Below are 20,486 nucleotides of genomic sequence, written 5' to 3' on the forward strand. Positions count from 1 at the left end.
AGGTTCTGTCCTTATAGAAAGAGTTCAATCTTATCCATACCTAGGGAAAATTGTATCAGAACATCTGAGCGAGAGAGAACATATTGTCTATTTGACAAACAAGACTTTATCTCTTGCAAACCCACTTTCGGCATTCTACAGCACTACTGGCCGAAGGCACTTTATTCACTTGCTGACTGTTAACAAGACACAAACTCCCCCTACACAATTATATGGAGTGGAATCTACACAACTAAGCTCTGGCACTTTATGAACAAAGTAGAAGGAAATACTTTGCGATCAATTCGTAATAAAAACACTCTGGCACAAAGAGGCACTATGTAGCAATTTTATTGTATCAAGTTTTATCTGTTGGAATTGTACTGTTGGTCTCGTTGTCAATCAAAACTTTAACACCTTCAATGCTACAGGAGATTTTTCTCCTGTGCTGCAAATGGATATTTACCATTGTTCATGACAAGGTCAGCTCGTCATAAGCACAGGTCCAGTAAACTGCATGACGAGCTGACCTTGTCATGAGCATGGAACAGGTTAAGAAAATGTTGATCTTGGGGAAAAGTCCATCAAGCATCCTGCCAGCAATCAATGTGGTACTAAACACGTGATTTGCGGTCCGTTCCCAATTTGAGTAGGTGTGTAAACTCACAGGGGAAACCCTTTTATGGATAGGCATTCAGCCCACATGTGTCTGCCCGTCAGGGTTTTGGAGGATGGGATCACCTTGGAAAATCCATGGTATGACCACTAGTATCCTCAGCACAGGCTAAGATGTTTGTGGAACTCCAAGAGGAATTCAGCCTGCTGCACATACAGTTCTACCGATACCTGCAACTCAGACACTCTTCCATTCTGTACCTGACAAATGTGTTGGAAATATCTGCCTTCGGTGCTCTAAAGGCCAAGCTAACAATGTCACGGGTGTCAGTGGGAGGGAAAATCTCCAAATTATACAGGCTGCATCAGACATGGGCGACAGACCTGGGTCCCTTAGAGGACAAGGAATGAACTATTTGATTTATGGCACCAAGAGAGCCATTTCAGCTAAATATCAATTTGCACCGATTAAATATCTGAAATATTGAATATACTAAACTTCCCAGAGTGTTTGTCACATTCATTGAGCATCTTCTGCCTGCCTACCTCAGGTGCCAGATCGAGGAGACTTCCTTCACTCATGGTAAATTATACATCCCTTTTGAGGAGGGAACAGCGAAGGTAGATCAGCAAGTCCTGGTCCAGACTTTAGAGTTTATCCAAAAGCCTGTGATGCCGGACATTTTTGCGAATTTGGACTTTCCCAAGCCAGAGAAAACCCTAATGGGATTGGGTCTAGTGCTAGCGAAGCTAGACATCTGACAACACCGAGAACAATCAATCAATCATGACTTGTAAAGCACAGCTAATCACCAGTGAGGGTATCTAGATGTTGAGAAACCTCTGAGAATTGTGCATCTTTGGGAATTGCTAGAAGGCTGGGTTAGATGTATGGTGCCTGTGTTCACTCCCAATACATGAAGCTGGAATTGTCTAAAAAGAAAATACCAAAATATATGGCAAAAATTGGACTTGATACAGGATTTTTGGAAAAGGGGAAGAATAAATGCCCTGTGGTCCATTGGGAAAACTGGAAGCATGACGGTAGTGGGACTAATGCTTAGTAACTATTCCTGTTGAATTAAAAATGGAAGTTTGTCAAGCAATCTGTTGTCATCTACCTGTGGTGTTTTATCTTTTGAGATGTATTTTCTTGATGAAATGGCAATTAAAAGAGTCTTAAAAACAGCCCTGTTGGAGAAATGTAGCTAGGTTTGCAGAGGATGAAAAGAAGGAGTCTGCAGGGCGAGCTAATGGGCAGGAGTTCAGGCCAAAGGACATTTTCATTTCCCAGCCGGCCTTAACAGGGAAGTTGCCACGGGGAAGGACCCTTTAATCACTCTGTACTTTTGCTGGGCACCTGGACTGAATGCCCTGGGTAAAAGGTTAATTGAAGAAGATTGAGTGAACAGGTTGAGTAGCAGAACATGGCTCATGCACTGATAGAAGGGACAGAGACCTGGGGCAGAGTGTAGCAGTACATCAGGATCTGTGATAAATGTGGCCTAGAGGCAATCTCCTTGGCTTTGTGATTGGGTGGCCTAATTACTCCTGTAGGCGGAGGGAACGATAAACTAAAGCAAAGGTCATATAGGAGTGCTAAAATGCATGCATTTGTGCACGTTGTTGGAATGTTATCTAAAAATCTGTTTTATTCAAATAACAATATGAGCACTCGTACACTTAAAGGCATTAACAACATGGTGTGGTCTACAATTTAGTTAAATACCTGAGGATTAATCCTCCACACGGTTCATTCTGCGGTTTAGCCTGAGAAATGGGCAGCATCTGGGGTCAGTGGTCAAACAGTGGTGTATCTTCTATGATGATAGAACACAAGTTGGAGTATCCACTTGATGTGTGGAGCCTCACAGGGACGGATCCCGTTGTTATCTGTCCTAGTATGCATGTGGAATGTGTGGTACTGAGATCAGGAAATACAAAGATTAGGCATGGCACACAAGTGTGCCACAAATTCCATGTACCAAATGTACGTGCTAATAGTTATAGACACTTTTAACATTAGATCATACAACTATATCCACGAATGGTCTCTCATATATTGTATTCTGCCAGTTTGATCTAAACTTTAAAATTTGTGCTTCAAGTTCTTCTACTAAACATGCAACGATTTGAAAAACAAAGACCTAATTTTAGGGGAATTTTGAATCAGATGTACTAAGAGATTTTGTGATCGCAACCCAGTAACTCGCAAAATTACAAGATTTGCAACCACAAAATTCCCTTTTCCTATTGCCTTATTCTGATTTTGATGAGCTGTAAAATGGGGTTAGCAAACTGAAATAAACCACAATTTTGAAGTCGCATAAAAGGGGTTTTCCTTACAAATTATGAATTGCTATGGTATGTATCAATGGTTTGAGACAGCAATTCCTGTCGCAAACCATTGATTGGTTACCGACTGGTTTGCAAAGGAGAATGGGTCCTATTTGGATTCATTTCTGTTTGTGAATCAGGGTGGCAGCTTTGGAAGAAATAGGTAGTGGCCCAGGGGTGCTCCCCAGAAGTTTTCCAGAACATATTTTCCCTTGCAGACGATAATCCCTGTGATTGCAGCCAATCCAAATGATTGCAGCCAATCAAAGGTTGGTCACAAACTGCCACCCGCCCAATGAATATTAATTAAGGAAGTTATTCTGCAGCTCGCAGCAATTTGTTATGCCGTGAACCAACCTATTAGTACATAGGTCAGTTCTCAAAATCCGATTCCATTCATAAAAAGTCGGTGTTCAATTTGAGACCACTTTATGCAGATGGAATAATAGTGCATCAGACCCAAAGTATGCAGATTTATTGAGAGACGTTATTACTGTTTTTTCCTAGCTCATATTCTGCAATGTGGAACAAGAAAAAATCACTAAGAATATCCTGATTATTTTTTTTTGTGTCTAGGTTAAATTCTGTTTGATTCACTTTTGGACAGGTGCATGGGAGAGTAATAAATCTTCATATGAGTACAATTTGACAACATTTACTTATGCCCATTTAGTATGTGTTCCACCTGTCCAACTAAAAGTAGCTATGTTTTTTGACAAAATCCGATTAGAATATTGGTTTATATAAAGATTCTTGTCTGATGAAATAATTATCTAGAATAATAATCTTTGCATTCAATTTAGAGGGTACATTTTTGAGTTCCTAAAGTGTATGTTTTAAAGTTGTTTTGCGGTCTAAGGCTGTGCATATGTATTATTTGCTTCGGGCTGGCGGATACTGTAAGCCGCTTACTATTCCCATATCTGCCCTAGATTTTGAATTCGGGCACTCGGAGGCATTCTTGGAAGTTACATTTGTTTAAGAGATGTGATTTTAGGCACTTTTAAAATTACTTTTGTTTTCCTTTATAATAGGTACTATTGGCAAGGACAAAAAGCAAAGGCATATGTGGAATTTATGCAAATGAACTACAGGCCAGATTTCACCTACGAAGACTTCGGTCCGATGTTCACAGCAGAGTTCTATGATGCTGACGAGTGGGCAGATCTCTTCAAGGCTTCTGGTGCTAAATACATTGTCCTGACTTCAAAGCATCATGAAGGTAAATTATATATTTGTGACGAAGCCTATTAGGTACTAACCATTACTGATCATGGCTTCCCCTTTATAGCTGAGAATAGTACTTCATTTAGTTGCCATTTGTAAAGCACAGTGGGGGCATACACAAGTCTGTGTAGCTGAAATCTTTGACATCAACTTAAAGACTGTTTCAAAACCAGTGTATTGCTACGGTACTTCTGAATCACTGATATACTAAGAACTAGTTAGTTGGAAATCACTGGTCCGTGTTTGGCAAACCAGCTTATCTTCTAATAGGTCGGTTCGCCAAATATCGAGTCGCAGTAGGTCGCAATTTGACCTACCTCATGAATATTCATGAAATATATCACAAATTGCAACTTAGTATGATTCACAGCCATCACGGAAATAGTGGCCTGCTGGGGTCGGACCATGTCTTTAATTGCTTTATTACAAAAAGTAGAAACAAATGTTTATTACACTTTTAATCTTCATTTTTACATATATTATAATACGCTACACATTATCACAAAAAAAATTAAGCTAGTGCCATTATACATTAGTGAAATTATTATGTAATTATTAATTATTTATAAAAAATAAAACCCATTACAATTTGTCATATCAATACATGTACGTTAGGTAAATACTAAACATGTATATTTAATAATGCTATAGGTGTCACATTTGCAATTTTTAAAAAAAAATCCCATTTATAATAACAAAATGAATGCATTTGAAATTATAAAAACATAAACAAAAATTAAAAAATGTTTACATTTACAAGACCAATAACTCACACTTTTCTAATGCGAGACCTATTGCATTTCCAATGCTTGTTTTATTTGTTGCTACAATGCATGATTGCTACAAGGTAACCTGCTATTAATAACATTTGAATTTGGCTAAGATGAAATAAGTAAGATGGAATGAAAAAAAAAGAAAAACTAAAGCCAAGGGGAGTAGAAGTAGGTTTCATTTTGATTTCTTTATGGTCGATTTAATTATCTAAACTCAGCCAGAGGCGCTCAGTTTTGCTGCTTTTACCCCCTTTACCCCCCCCCCATTCTAACTTTGCTTGGTCACTTGCATCCAGGTATTCCTATACCAGAGTGTGTTTTTCTTTTTCTTTTTTTTTCTTTTTTATTGACAAACAAGCCAAGGTGGTTAACAATCTCATTTTGCAGAAATATAATGCAGATACATAACAATATACAAAAGAAAAAACAAACTATTAACATTTCCTATAATCATTATTTAGCCACAATTGAGCCCCAAATGACAAGAGAGAAAGAAAAAAAGGCTCGTAACCCTGGCTGGTTGGTAAAAACATCATCCCCTCAAAACATACATAGTCTGTAGCACTTGCAAATTTTACCGAAAATTATCCCAGATCTTAACAAACTTCGCCATTGCTTTCGTTCCTCTAATCTTGGCAAGTGAGCCTTCCATAGTATGGATTTCATTAACAAGAGCCCATCACTCCATCATATGAGGAGGATTCTGAGAGATCCAAGCTCTTGCTATAACCAATCTAGCACATGACAGGAGAATATTTAACAGATCTTTATTAGTACTGTTGGTGGAATGTATAGCCCATAGAATAGAAACTGCAGATATTGCAGAGTTGATCACTTGTTTTTGAAGTAAGATTATTTTCTATTGCAGACCAGTACTTAGTTAATGATGGGCAAGAATAAATCATATGTATGAGGTCTGCTGCCACCAGGCCACATTTAGGACATTTAGTGCGATCACTACCTAAGTGATTTTGTGACCATTTGGAAATTCTTAATGGAGTATAATATAGGTGACATATAGTCTTGTAAGATTGAAGCTTTAAGCTTGAAGAGTGAACCGCTTTCTTAATGTTCACTAAAGCAGCCGAAATATTCTGGGCTGTTACATTACATCCTAATCTAGTAGTCCATTTTAAAGCAAGTTTAGGACAATCATCCGTTCTATTTTGGCTAAGACACTTCTATCCCACACTAATTAATGATTTCCTATTCACCGACCAAAAACAGGTCCATATATCTGAACCACTCACTTCTTTCAAACTCATCTTACGTATTAAATAATCCTTTATTTGAATGAATTTATATCGCATAGTTTCTGGTAATTTTATACAAGAGTTTCAGTGTTTCAAATTGTAAAAAGCCAACTGTGCCATATAAGTCTCCTAGTGTCTTGATACCGTAATTAGCCCAGTCACGCCCGGATTTATCACTGAAAATACCACGAAGCCCTGGATTGTCCCAAAGTGGCAGATCACTATGAAAGAAAGAAGTACCGCAGTTGGTCAGTATCAAATTCCATATACGTACTGCGTCCCTCGCAGTCTTAAATTTAACACGTTTAAAATAGTTCGGATCTTGCTCTGCCAAGCATAAATTGGTGAAAAATATATTGATTATTAACAGCATACAGACTTCGGAGCGACCCAAAAAAGAAGCAAAAAAATACGCTCTGAAATTTAAGACCGCCCTTATCGGGTGGAAGTTTTAATATTGACATTGATCTTTGGGACTTTCTATAGCCCAAAATGAAACTGCTAAGAATGCCATCTAGTTTTTTAAAAAACAAATTATTAACGCGAAAAGGAATAGACCGAAAAAGGTATAACATTTCGGCAAGATGTTCATCCTCATTAAGTTTATTCGTCCGAGAATATTAAGCGGGATCTTATGCCATTTTTTCAAAAGGACGGCCACTTCTTTTAATAGAGGATCATAATTTAGTACATTTGTTTCCGTACTCTCAGAGGATCTCTTTACCCCTCAGTATACAGCAGCCTGACAAAGTCCCTGCACTGTAGAGTTAGGCTGGTAATTCATAATAACTTGAGTTTTGTTAATATTTAGTTTATAGCGAGAAAGGGCCCCTAAGTTGTTAGCTTCCTCCGTAATCCCTACCAGTGCATCCACCACATTTGTGGTATAAATAGCCAAGTCATCAGCATATGCTGTGATTTTAAGAATTTTATCTTCGTGCCGGATAGGTATAATCTTAGTTTGAATTTGAAGGGCATTAATAAATGGCTCCATAGAAAGAGCGAAGAGCAGGGGTGACAACGGGCATCCCTGCCGGGTTCCCCTTAAGATTGAAAAATTTGATGACAATGTCCCAGCATAGCTTATTTTAGCATTAGGGTCCCTGTACAATGCCTGTATACTTCTCAAGAAAAGACCTCTTAGGCCGAATTGCTTCATGACCTCCCCCAAATAATCCCACCCCACTCGGTCGAACGCCTTCTCTGCGTCTAAAAGAATCATACCGAGTGTGGTGAGCTTAGTTGCGGCTACATCAAAGGCGGTTAAAGCCATGTTGACATGAGTGGTGGTATCCCTCCCGACAACAAAGCCGTGTTGTTGATCATTACAAGCAGTGGCATAAGTGGGGCTAATCGCATTGCGATAAGTTTAGAGTAAGCTTTTGCATCGGCGTTAATCAGGGATATAGGTCTGTAGGATCCACACTCTGTAAGTGGTTATTTTATTTTTTTTAAACATAATTTTGGCTGTCTTCCAGGAATCCGGAGCCTTCCCTGTAGTACCGATTAAGTTGATAACTAGGCAGAGAAGTGGTAGAATTTCATCCGCACAAATTTTATAGAGTTCTATAGGGAGTGTATCCTCACCTGCCGCCTTATTAGAAGGGAGAGAAGTGACAGCAAGGCGCAGCTCCGTAAGTGTAACCTCTTCCTCTAATTGATCAATTCATTCCTGATCTAGATACTCTCCTGCAGGCAAATTCTTATCGATATATGTTTGTATTTGAGCCTAGGTACAACTACTCTCAGGGGTATACAGTTTTTCATAGTATGAAACAAACTGTCCCAGTATTTGTGCTGGTTGAGTGAACGAGGTATCATTAGGGCCCTTAATAGATTTAATTAGTGGTGTTGCGCAATCGTCTGCAACTTTATAAGCCAGGACCTTCCCAACTTTATCCCCGCATTCATACTGGGACAGTTTGTATTTATGTATTTTAAAACTATTTCTTTCCCTAAGCGAGCTTTTTAATGCCGCACGTGAAGTAACTAATTTAGTTTCTAGTAAGCCAATGTTTTGCGAGCTTTGCCCGCCAGTTCTAAGGTTATCAGCGAGTTGTTTTTCGAGTAACAGAATATTCGCTGTGGCCATCTTGTGCTCCTTTTTACGCACTGCATTTTGTTTAAATACGTATTGTTGGGCGAGTCCCCTAATAGAGGCCTTGCAGGCATCCCATACCGATAGGAGTGAGGCGGTGTTGATATTAATTTCAATAAATTCTTTAATATGTTCCTTAAGTTTTGCTACAAATACTAAATCTGCTAATAAATATCTTGAGGAACGTAAAAGGTCTAAATTCCGGTACCCTTTGGACTATGCTAAATGAAAGAAGTATGGGATTATGATCTGACGATACCCTTGGGCAGATCTCCATGTACCCTGAGTCAATAACTTTATCCGATGCCCATGCTAGATCGATTCGTGAGCACAATCTGTGTACTGTAGCCGCCACCAGCATTAGGGGCAACAATGTTGCTACACCAGCAAGAACTCAGTTAAAAGGTGATACTTTGGGGAGTAAGCTGCGTAATGGTGGAGCTAACCAGCATAAAGACACTGTGTTTGAGGACCCTCCTGGTGGTAACAGGGGTGAGTCTTTGAGCAACGCACTTGAGAGCACTGTACTCGAGGTTCCCGCAGCTGGGGAGCAGGAGCAAGGGGGCATGGAGCAGGGATTAAGTAGTACTGATAAGGACATTGCTATAGGCGCTGAAAATCCCCAAGCATTGGTTACTGTCAACCTGGAGTCTGACAATCTGGAGCAGAGTGGTGCGACACGGGAAATATACGACGACAGCAGTGATGGTGTAAATACTACTGCGGAGCATGTTTCTGGGAGCACGGAAAGAACCGAAGAGCTCTCTAACGATGAATATGAGGAAATTGTCGAAGAGGTAGAAGAGGGGGTAGAAGAGTCTCCTACAGATGCGGCAAAGCAGATACCTAGGAGAAAAGGAAGGGCAAAAGCTAAAGGCAAAGTCAAGAACAAAAAAAACATTAACCCTTCCACTCTTTCAACGGTTATTTCATTCTAAAATACGAGAGGTAAACCCATCATAGACGAGAGCCCATTGCGAAAGTGGATTCGGGCTAAGGTAGGGGTCAAAACTATGGCACTTCGACTATCAGGTACTAGCCCGACTGATACAGCTCTCCCACTCCAAGAGGTAAGCGGCAAATCTACCTTTCCCGATGGCTCTCTGGCGGCCAGAATTCTGGATACAACTTCTGCAGATGGGGGATATTTATAAGCTGAATCAAATGTGGCAATACTTGGGGCAGAAGGGACTAGTAATACTGATCTTACTCAAACTACCATCGCAACCCCTTCTACGATTTATCCAAGGGTTGAGGCGAGCGGAGAACATCTAATGGGAGTGCATACTTCCCCAAATTTACTCTCTAATTCCTCACCCAGCATTAACAATCCGTTAGGCTCTGCTCAATCTGAGAGCTCTTCTCTGGAGGGGGAGGGGCAAAAAGTAGAAAAGGACAAGACAAGCTTCAGGGTGGTTAACGTTGTAGATGATAGAGTGGTTACGATGTTGAATTTACTGAACGGTGCAGAACGTTTAGACGTATCAATTTATTTACAATGCTGCAAATTAGATGCTTAGCCTGGAATGTTTCAGGCCTGAATAATAAAAATAAAAGGCGTTTGGTTTACGAGGTGCTGAAAATGTACGATCCACATCTGGCTATGTTAACGGAAACACATATCTGCTTCAAGGATAAGAAATTATTGGGCCAACTGGGGTATGATGTGGTGGTATGCACTACTTAAAATGCTCCTATATGGGGCGTGGCGATTTTGAAGAAAAGGCAATTACGGGGGGAAGTGATTAAAACAGCTTCGGACAATGGCGGCCGATGGGCTATCGTTCAAATGGAGGTGGAAAATTGCAAATATGTTTTTTGTGCTTTTTATGGGCCTAATACTGATGAACCACGCATTTTTGACTGGCTGAATATTGAATTACTTGCTTGGGAGGGGGAACTGATTTTGATGGGGGATTTTAATTGTGTGATGAACTATGACCAAGATGTAACTAAGAGAGGCTTATTTCGACGTATGCGTAAAACTAGGGCCGCGATTCTGGAATTAGCACGGATACATAATGTCAAAGATGTGTGGAGGAATTTACATCCCGGCATACCTGGTTACACGTATTATTCCCCTCCACCCAGAGTGTATTTTTCATGTTTGCAGATTAACTTGAGGCCTATCTAAAAAGAATCACGTTGAATAAGGTTTTGTTTCTGCAAAATCAGAGCTGACTGTGATAAGTGCCTTGAAACATCCAGAATTCTTAAAGCAATCAGTGATTTTGCATTGCTTCCATCCAACTATCGATGGACCGGGTATGGAGCTCATTAAAATGTTTGCAGTACCACTGACTCTGAAATTGCTAGGATTGTTCCTAGCATAATAGGAGAAAGCTGTATTGGCCTTGCTTACCCTCTCCATCCCAGACTGCATGAAACATGTATTTGGGTGTTGCATGCCCCAAACAAAATCCTAAAAATTGTTGTTCAGATGATTCACCTTTTCTTATAAAAAACCAACACAAACATTCTTGCAACGATATTGGCCACTTGCATATCTAGAGTTATGGCTAAACTGGTTTACCCAAATCAATTGGGTTAATTTCAAGAAGATCACAGCTTGCCTTATCCATCAATTATGTAATATGACAGCGGTTGGTGAAGACCATGCTGAATTGTGAAAAAGGTATGAATTCAATATCCTGGGTCTACATACTTCACCTTCTGTGACTCTGCGACGTTGGCCCACATTTTGTGAGCTTAGCAGTACTATTATATGAGCTGATAGGCTGAAGGTGAACATACTTAATTTCTGCTAATTCAGCTGCAGCCTGGCACAATGCAGAAGGAGGACCATTTTGTTCCTAAGGAAAGGAAATGTCTGTCAGCACCTCATTTGGCGAGGAAGGATAACATGGCAGACCTGCTGAGCAGGCTCTCCTTGATAAACCACCAAAGGAAGTTTCGTCAGAAGATCGAGAAACTTTTCTTTCACACATAGAGAAGCCCAGAGATGGGCCTATTTGTAACGTGCTAGAAAAAGAAGAGATTGATATTTCGCTTTCTTGAACATCCGTCTCTGAGAATTGGAAATTCAGAGACACAGTTAAGTCATGCAACCGAATGGCCTACGTTATTTGGGACCATACTGTTATCTTGAACTTGCCTTTGGTAATGCTGTTTCTGAGGGATGCAACAGTTTCCTGAGATTCCTTACCAGCCTTCCTCATACCCTCTTGATGAACTATTGTCTGTGCTTATTTTCTTATCAATCTTTTGGCTCTACCCTCTGCATTGGCGCTGAGGGCGGTGTGCAGGAACAATGGGTGGAACTGAAGTCACTTGCTCCTGAGCTAGATTATGTGGCCCATCGGCATGGCTTTGGTTTAAGTTGTGTAAATTGTCAAGCAGCACCACGTAGTACAATGGCATGTTGTTGCTGGAAATCTTCAAGTGCCTGAGAAGAAATTTTATAGAAGAAATTTGCAAGAAGCAATGTGATTTACATCAAAAAGAACTTTACTAGGTCTGACCCAGCATATGCGGTGGAGCAGCAGCACATGGGGACGAACACTCTTCACACTATTCTATATTCGGCCCCCATGCATAAGGCCCCTGCCATCCGCTACTAGGGTGGTTTTTCAGGTGTGGCTGCAGGCTCTGCGAAAGATGGGGTAGTTGCGCAGGTTGTCAATTTGGCGGGCTTTCGAGATTGGGATTATATTGGGATCTCTAACCTGGGAGACGTGATGCGTGGTACGGTCCTCAAGTCTTTCCAGGATCTCCAAAGTGAATTCCAGATGCCAAAAATGCAATTTTTCAAATACCTGCAGTTTAGGCACGCTGTCCTCCCTAGTGTTATGGTTTTGAAGTCCCTCCCTGACTTTAGTCCCATCGAGGCTAAGTTGTTTATGGGCGACCTCCAAGACCACACAATTTCTAAGATCTACCAGTCCCTGGTGACAAACTAGCCCACTACACTGGATAAACTCAGGGTGACATGGGAGGAAGACCTTGGTCCTCTGGAAGGAGAGGACTGGACTGAGGCACTGGCTGCCCCTCGGGGTGCGGCAATAGCAATGCGCCTCTGGCTGATCCAATTCAATTATTTGCACCAGGTATATCATACTCGGGTCAGATTGTGGAGGGCGGTTCTGGTAGCTTCCCCACTCTGCCTGAGATGTAGTCAGGAGAATGGCACTTTGTTTCATACGGTCTGGCAGTGCACAGTGCTTACGAAGTTCTGGCAGGGTGTTCTGGCCTGCCTTGCTGAGGTTCTGGGGTGGGAGCTTCCCTCTTCACCTAAATTGGTGCTGCTACATATAATGAAGGGGGTGGGGGGAAACATTTATAAGCGCCATTTGATGTTATTGGGTCTCACGTTAGCCTAACGAGATATTGCAAGGCAATGGAAGGCGGCGGCCCCCTTCCCTGTCGGCATGGAAACATGGCGTAGATTTCAATATGGGCTTGGAGGCTCCCATTTTTAAGGCTCGGGGGTGTCCGCAAAAGCATTTTAAGATCTGGAAGAGGTGGGCGGACTATAGAGGCCTCTACATTGAGCCCATTTCTACGGGAGATGCTGCTATTTTGGGTTAATTGAGCAGGACACTGGTCCAGGGATCTAGAGATTCAGCCGGATGTGTCATCAGGGCGGTGGGCGGGTATTTGTTGCTTCATGTGTGCTGGAAAGTCAGTGCATGGGGGAGTTTTGTTTATGTATCTATTTATTTTTGCACAGTACATATATTAAATGTCAAAGAACCTTTTACTTTTTTTTCTGCTTATTGTATTATAAAATGTAGCAGTCCGCCTCTGGGTCACAGAGCTCTGCATGGTATTTGTACTTTGACGCAATAAAAATAAAAAAATAAAAAAAATAAAAGAACTTTAGTATAGGTAAGTAAATTGCTTTTAAAGACTACTCCCCAAAATTAAGTGGTGCTGTCCCAGTTTGTTGACTGTCTGTCAGGCTAGTGGAGTATCCTAAGCTATTACATGGAGTAGGTAGTAAACAAAATCCGCCCGTTGTTTTCAGTTTGCCTGCAAGGCAAGCCTGGCATATAAAGACCCCAAAATTCACTCCTCAGGCGTAGCAGAGAAACAGGGGATTTCTCAGTTTTCCATTTCTCGTGGTTCTTCTTGCAAAATGAGATCCAGAGAGAACCAAAGAACTTCCCATGAGCCTGGCAGTTGCCTAGTTCATGCCCTTTTCAAAACTGCCCCTGCTCCATTGTCGATTAGTGGACTTTTTTGGGTTTCGCCTGCCGAAAGGCTGCGCTCTGCGCAGCCTTTCAGCGCAGGTGAAATCCTATGTCGACACTAAGCAGTTCGGGATCGTCCCCCGGCTCTCATTGGCTAGCTCCATAAATGGAGGCTAGCCATTGAGTGCCGGATCTGTCCGTCAAGGCCGGACCAGATTCGGGGGCGTTCCCGAGATTTTTTCCCAGGGCGGAGTTACGTTTTTTCCTGTTCCCTCCCCTTTCCCGCCGTCCGTGTCCTCTCCCGCCCCCTCCCGTCGTCCGTGTCCTCTCCTGCCCCCCTCCCGTCGTCCGTGTCCCCTCCCGTCGTCCGTGTTCTCTCCCGCCCCCCTCCCGTCGTCCGTGTTCTCTCCCGCCCCCCTCCCGTTCGTGCAACCTTCTTCCTCAGTAGCGCAACGCCTCATCGCCTGAATGCCACTCCTTTGGTACCCGCCCACACTGACTAGCAGTGCTGAAAGTAACTGCTCACCATTTCCTGCTGCCTGCAACCCCTGCCAGATTTGCCAGACTTCGATGGATGCTCCTTGACGCTTCCGGGTCTCTCGAATATGACGTTACCAAAGAAGCGCTCCTCTCCCGCCCCCCTCCCGTCGTCCGTGTTCTCTCCCGCCCCCCTCCCGTTCGTGCAACCTTCTTCCTCAGTAGCGCAACGCCTCATCGCCTGAATGCCACTCCTTTGGTACCCGCCCACACTGACTAGCAGTGCTGAAAGTCCCTGCTCACCATTACCTGCTGCCTGCAACCCCTGCCAGATTTGCCAGACTTCGATGGATGCTCCTTGACGCTTCCGGGTCTCTCGAATATGACGTTACCAAAGAAGCGCTCCGGAGCCATACACAAAGCTTCCTGATAATCCCATGGTTAGTTGTCAGTTGATAGGAATACTAAAGACCTGTTCAGTAGGCATGGAAACAAAGGAAGTACAGTAAACCAAGCAATGAGTAAACGAAGCGGCCATCTTGGAGTGGGAGGATCTGACTGTAGTTTTAGCCAACGTATTGTACTTTCTACAACGGGATTATTCCACCGCATTAAATCCAAGATAGCGTTTCTATTTCACCCACGTTACCAGACTCGAGCGTGCCCCGACTAACATTGTAATGCACCACCCCGTCTTGCCCTTTAGTTATACGTATTGACGTCGGCGATGCTGAACTTGCCAATATACAACTAATTTGAATTCATATCTTTACAGTATCTTTAGCATAATTGCCACACTGTGGAAGGTTTCTAATAAAACCGCCTGTATCACGGCACACCTTAAACATCTTCGTCAACAATTGGCATTCCAACATGGCGGCATGCATAGTACTTCAACTTGGAAATGTGTTCCAACATGACGACTTAGACGGATCCCAACCTTAGTAACCAGACCACTCTAAAATGGCATATCAAACCTTCGCTTCCGTTCTTGTTTGTTTCCGGCTACGTCATGGGTGAGCGACCCGAAAAGTGCGGTGTGGCTAGGCTTCAACCGGCTTCGAAATCGGAGAGGTAGAGCGTGCTGTGTGTGGTCTTGTCCTGCTTGGCCTTGAATCTGTTGCGTTTTGCCCTCGGGGCCTTGAGCGAAACGGCGATAGTAGCTCAAGGCCCCGGACGACGGAGTTTGAGCAACGGTGGAATGGGGAAGATGAACAAACTACCTGAAAGGTAAGTTCAGTTTAACCCGTCGGGACGATGTATAGGAATGGAGTTATTCGGATCTAAAGGCGAGCGGTTAAAATGTAGATGGGTGTAGAGATGAAAGGGGTGTTACCAGATGGACATTATGCCACAGTCATGGATTTTTCATTTTCATGTCTTAATTTTCAACTTTGTTATATTCCCTGAAGTTAAAAAGTATTGCTACTCGTCCGCTGCAAACATGCGCCTTTCCAGTCTTCAACGCGCTACACGGTGGGTTTGGTCGAAGAGTCAGCACATTAATTCTAAGAACTGCAGACTTATGGGTTGGTTGAGGCTGTCTTCCTAGAAGCTAGACCCGACATCTCCGGTCATGTAAATGGAGGTCACTGCTGGGGGAAGGAAGCTGGGAGTTGCCCAGTCTCGGACTGATGTTCTAAAGGTGATTTTTTTTTAAAGTGATGTCTTTCCTGAACTTGGGGTGGGTCTAGCTGGTTCCAGAGATGGGTCTGTTTCAAATCCGGTAGGGTTTGCAAGTGGTTGTAGATTGCCTTCTCCATGCCCAAGTATGGAGACCAAAGATCACCTTTATTTGAACTCTCAAATGGTGGCCATGTTCCTTTTCTCTGCTGAGCCTACACCATAGATTTTACATTGATGCCTCTGTGGGTCGGACTGCAGACCTGAAGCGGACATTTGCAGCACAGAAGCAAATGTAACACAAGGCAATAGTCTCTTCTTCATACTTGTGTTATCTGAGGATCCTTCTTCAGTGTCGTATCATAACCCTAAGGGATTCATTGTTTCAGTGTCCTGTCACAGGCTGACACATTTAAAGGTATCTGCCTCAGGCTGTGTGTTAGAACTGTGAACGGTGTGTATCCTGCCCAAAGCTCTGCTGCTCACCATCTTTGTGGTGTTCTTTCACCACAGTCTACAGGCATGAACACATCACACGATTCTCTTACAAAATCAGCTACGGACCTGGCCCCTGCAGTTATGCAATTTTGTGGCATAGGCATTTCCCACATAATTATTGATTGCCGCTTTTGCCACATAATCCATTGTCTGCTGCATATTTCAGCAGAGTACCACAACAAATGTTGTTTCTAGCTCAGACACACCAAAAGTTCCTGAAAATGCAACATGTGTTTCCATACAGTGTCAAGCCTTTCGCACAGGTTTACTGCTCACCTTTCTGTTGCTCGTTTCTGTATTTGGCTGTTAAAGTGGTGCTAATGAGGTGAAACCTTTGCCCAGATAGAGTTAACGTGTTACATTTCCTGAATAATGAGGTAATACTGACAGAAAATATGCTACATTGTGCTGCATAATTTTGTGTCCCAAGGCAAGTCTTGAAGCTTTTCAAGCATAGGTAAAATATCACTTGTGTGCCAATCTGAGTATCCTCAAGATACTGATGTTTGCCAGATTGTGATACGTCATTTTTTTGCCTAGAAGTTGCACATAACATGGTTGAGAGTTCTGGGCCCTGAGATACAACCTCAAAACTAATAGGGAGTTTATATACGGATGGAAGAGTTGAAAACTGTACAAAACTTTAGCTTAGGTTTCTTTAAAAGTTCCACATAGCCAGTGCCACTGGAATTATGCCGCAGAGAAGGAACAACTTATATAGTAGAGTTGCCGAAATTATGTGGTAAGAAGACACAAATTATGAATGACTCCTTTCACTAAAGTACCCCGCGCCCCCAAAGACTGAATGGCAGGTACTCTGTAACTCAGATGGGAATCACAGACAGAAGAGAGAGACTGAACAATGACAATTATGAGAAAAGCAACATTGCCATTGCAAGCACATCATTCCTGGTAGGAAAATTAAACATTTCTCAGCTCTGCTCCACATGATCATCGACTTAATGGTTGAGTAGATGTAACATGGATCTAGCTAGGCGACCAAAAGTACAAAAGGCTTAAATAAAAAAAAATGCACAAAAGGCTCTTTGAACACTTTTGTAGTCAATTCTACCAGACCGGTGTCTGAAGTAAAAAGAAAGTGTAGGGTTTTCATGCCCATCTTCATTGAAAACTATTGGCTTCCATTACAGGGGAGGAAGATTAATGTACTCCAAATCATTACGCATGAAGCACTCTACAGGGAGTTCCCTGCTTAACCAGCTAAAAAAGAGGCGTGCAAAGCACACCCACAGAAGCATAAGCCTAGATCATTTTACTATACATATTATGCTACTTTCCATGTTTATAGTGGAAAGCGTATTCAACACCGCTCCTCTCGTGTTACATACTTGAGCCTGTATAATGCATTAGATGCCCTGTTCCACACTGCAGTCTCCCTAAACTGGGTGTGCTAGGTGCCACTGGGACAGTACTCCCTTCTACAGTCCAGGCACATCCTTACCCCTCCCTCTCTTCCTGCACGACTGACCAGCGTATTAGTGACTGGGGTACTAGCCCCTTGGTGGCTCTGGTCAGCCTTTCACTGCCATCCTGAGTTTGAAAGAGGGGGCAGTGATTCCCACGGCAAGCAGGTATTGTCAGTGAGTCAGTGCGTGCACACGACTGAGGGTCCTTGGGAACTCCTTGCATCCTTCAAAGCCCTCGGGAGTGCACTGGCCAGCTCTCTTTGGCTCACAATCATTGCACCAGTGCCCGAGAGTTCTCATTTCCATGGGCCCATGCCTACAAACTCATGAGGGAAGCACATTTGTAATCATGCTGTGCATATTGCTGTTACTGCACCTATTATCTCCTCAAATGGTTACAGTAATATGTGCTTTGTGGGGCTCGCAGTGTGTGGGGGGCTCGCAATGTTTGTGGGGGGCTCTGTGTGGGTGTGTGGGGGGCTCGCAGTGTGAGGGGGGCTCTGTGTGGGTGTGTGGGGGGCCTGTGTGTGGGGGGGCCTCTGTGTGGGTGTGTGGGGGGGCTCTGTGTGGGTGTGTGGGGGGGCTCTGTGTGGGTGTGTGGGGGGGCTCTGTGTTGTTGTGTGTGTGGGGGGCTCTGGGTGTGTGTGTGTGTGTGTGTGTGTGGCTCTGGGTGTGTGTGTGTGTGGCTCTGGGTGTGTGTGTGTGTGGCTCTGGGTGTGTGTGTGTGTGGCTCTGGGTGTGTGGCTCTGGGTGTGTGTGTGGCTCTGGGTGTGTGTGTGTGGTAGTAATTGCTGTCTGCTGAGCTCATCCGTAGGGTACAATCGGTGTCACATTTGCGAGAGATAAAGCTAATGGCAATGTAAATAACAATACCATGTATTTATCTGTTTTCAAAAACAACACATAAATACAAATTTTGTCATTTACAATGCAGATAGCTCAAACTTTTCCAAAGGCGAAACCATTGCATTGTAAATGCTTGTTTCTTCTGGTACAGGTTGAACGGAATTTCGTGAACTTTTATTGAAATTCACTTCAATGGAATACAAAAATAAAGTTGCCCAGCACTACAGACTAATTAAATGTCGTATTCAGCCCCAGTGTATGAGGTCCCTCCACCCTCTTGTGCTGCAACCCTAGTTCTGCCCCTTAAGGTAAACAGATCACTCTGAGCTTATGATTAAAATTACTTTTTCCTCGGATATTTCATTCATCTCATAGGCCTAAAAACATCTGGGAAGACTCATGAATTACATGTCCATATTTAGGTCAGAGACCTGAAGAGGAAAATCAGGCGACAAGTGGGGAGAATGCATGAGCCCCCCTCAATAATGAATCCCTCTCAACTATGTTTCATCAATTGGTTATGCATATGTAGCACTGCTTTTATTATATTTCTGCTATTTTTTTTTATCTTCTTGATTGAGGTGTAGCCACTTACCACATTGTGTTGCGGTAAAATTTTGTTTGGCTTTTTATTATGTTTATAAATTGTCAAAAAAGAATAAAATCATGAATAAAAGATATTTCATTATCTACTCGGCTACCCCGTTCACTACAGATTGTTATACTAAAAGTTCACTTTCAGAAGTCTCCGCAACAGAAAGGCGGTTGCTTATTTGTTTGTTTACAGAAGCCGTGTGATGTGATGTCCAATTTCAGTTGGTGTTTGGTTGGACCGGTGATCCTAGTAGCTTTGCAAGAGTATTTTATGAGAATAAATGCCCAGATTTTCTAGGTAATAAGTGCTTATATCCTATTAAAAGTCTTGAAGCCTGACTTTGGATCGCCATGTATCAAAAAGTTTCCTCCCTGCCATCATTCCTTACGGAAGGCATCAAGCGTCTGCACTTGTATTTTGTGTAACCTAAATGGGGTTGGGGGTGCATCTGGCAACCTAATTGACCGGTATGCTCTGTCCATATGTTGAACACAGAAATAAGAACTGGGTATCCCACACCATATGCTTAATTCAACTTTATTAATGACTGAGAATGATTAGGGAAGCCCTTCCTTAGCGGAAGCCAGAGCAGTCCTCAGGATAGCGCTTACCTCTGCGACACCAACATAGTGAAGTGCTTTGTCTTGCTGAGTGAGTTACTCGAACCTTATCTTTTTTGGTTGCAGAACTCTCTTGTATATGTGAACCATGTTCTCTGTAGACGCTGATAACGGGTGCTTTGTTTACCCAAATGGTTGACACTATCAACCTCTGAAGGATGTAACACTAAATAACCTTACTGAATCCAAACGGAGACTTTCAGGTTATACACAGATGATCAGCTCTGAAGTCCATTGTATGAGCATTCTTCGCTGTCTTGTCTGCTCTACGGTGAGTGAGTGGCAATGTCCTTTGGCAGGAGGTGTCGGTCCACAGGTTGATCTGGGTCCATGAAAGCGGCATCATCCATGCCTACGGTCCCTTTCTCACAGGTTGGGTAGAGAGTTGTAACAAGGGTGCCAAAGACCCCGAAAGGGTAGTGACATAATGGGGCCCCCTACAAGAAGCAAGGCCAATTCTAACAAAGTAAAACAATCGCAGAGGGGCTTGGGACGTTTCCTCCACAGACCGGATGTGCATGTTGGCCCCCCGGGCTGGTGCGTGAACATAAAAGACCCAGACCATGTCTAATCGTGTATTTGTAGTTTTCGGTTTTGGTTTCTGATGTGTTGCCTGCGAGTAGCACCTTGTTGAGTGATGCTACATTGCTGTACCCACCTAAGGAGAGGAAAGATGGCTTGTTATATTTTTTTTGTTTTTAGAATGAACGGTTTATTGCTTCAGGACGAATGTATAAAAGCTGCCTCAGTTATACATATATTTGGTAAACAACTAAGCTTTGCCAATAAAGCAGTACTCCACTGTACCAAGGCATCACGCTAAAAAGTGCAGAGGGTGTGTTATTATGGTTTTTGTGTAGAATTTTGCAGACATAAGAACTGGTTGTGGGTGGCTTCCTTTTCAAGTACCTTTCTAAACAGTTGCAGACATAGCTTAAAGAGGTGTAAACTGTCTGCCCCTGGCT

The 20,486-nt window shown here is 42.8% G+C and overlaps 1 protein-coding gene across 1 annotated transcript in view; it reads left to right on the forward strand.

The window, feature by feature from the left end:
- Window positions 1-20,486, forward strand: part of FUCA2 (alpha-L-fucosidase 2) — a 356,935-nt gene that overhangs the window by 75,694 nt on the left and 260,755 nt on the right. The window contains exon 2 of the mRNA XM_078648998.1: window positions 3,966-4,153. Within this exon, the coding sequence (XP_078505124.1) occupies window positions 3,966-4,153 (188 nt within the window). The remainder of the gene's footprint in view (window positions 1-3,965; window positions 4,154-20,486) is intronic.

The sequence above is a fragment of the Lissotriton helveticus genome, chromosome 6 (assembly GCF_964261635.1).
Source record: "Lissotriton helveticus chromosome 6, aLisHel1.1, whole genome shotgun sequence".
Classification (NCBI taxonomy): domain Eukaryota; kingdom Metazoa; phylum Chordata; class Amphibia; order Caudata; family Salamandridae; genus Lissotriton; species Lissotriton helveticus.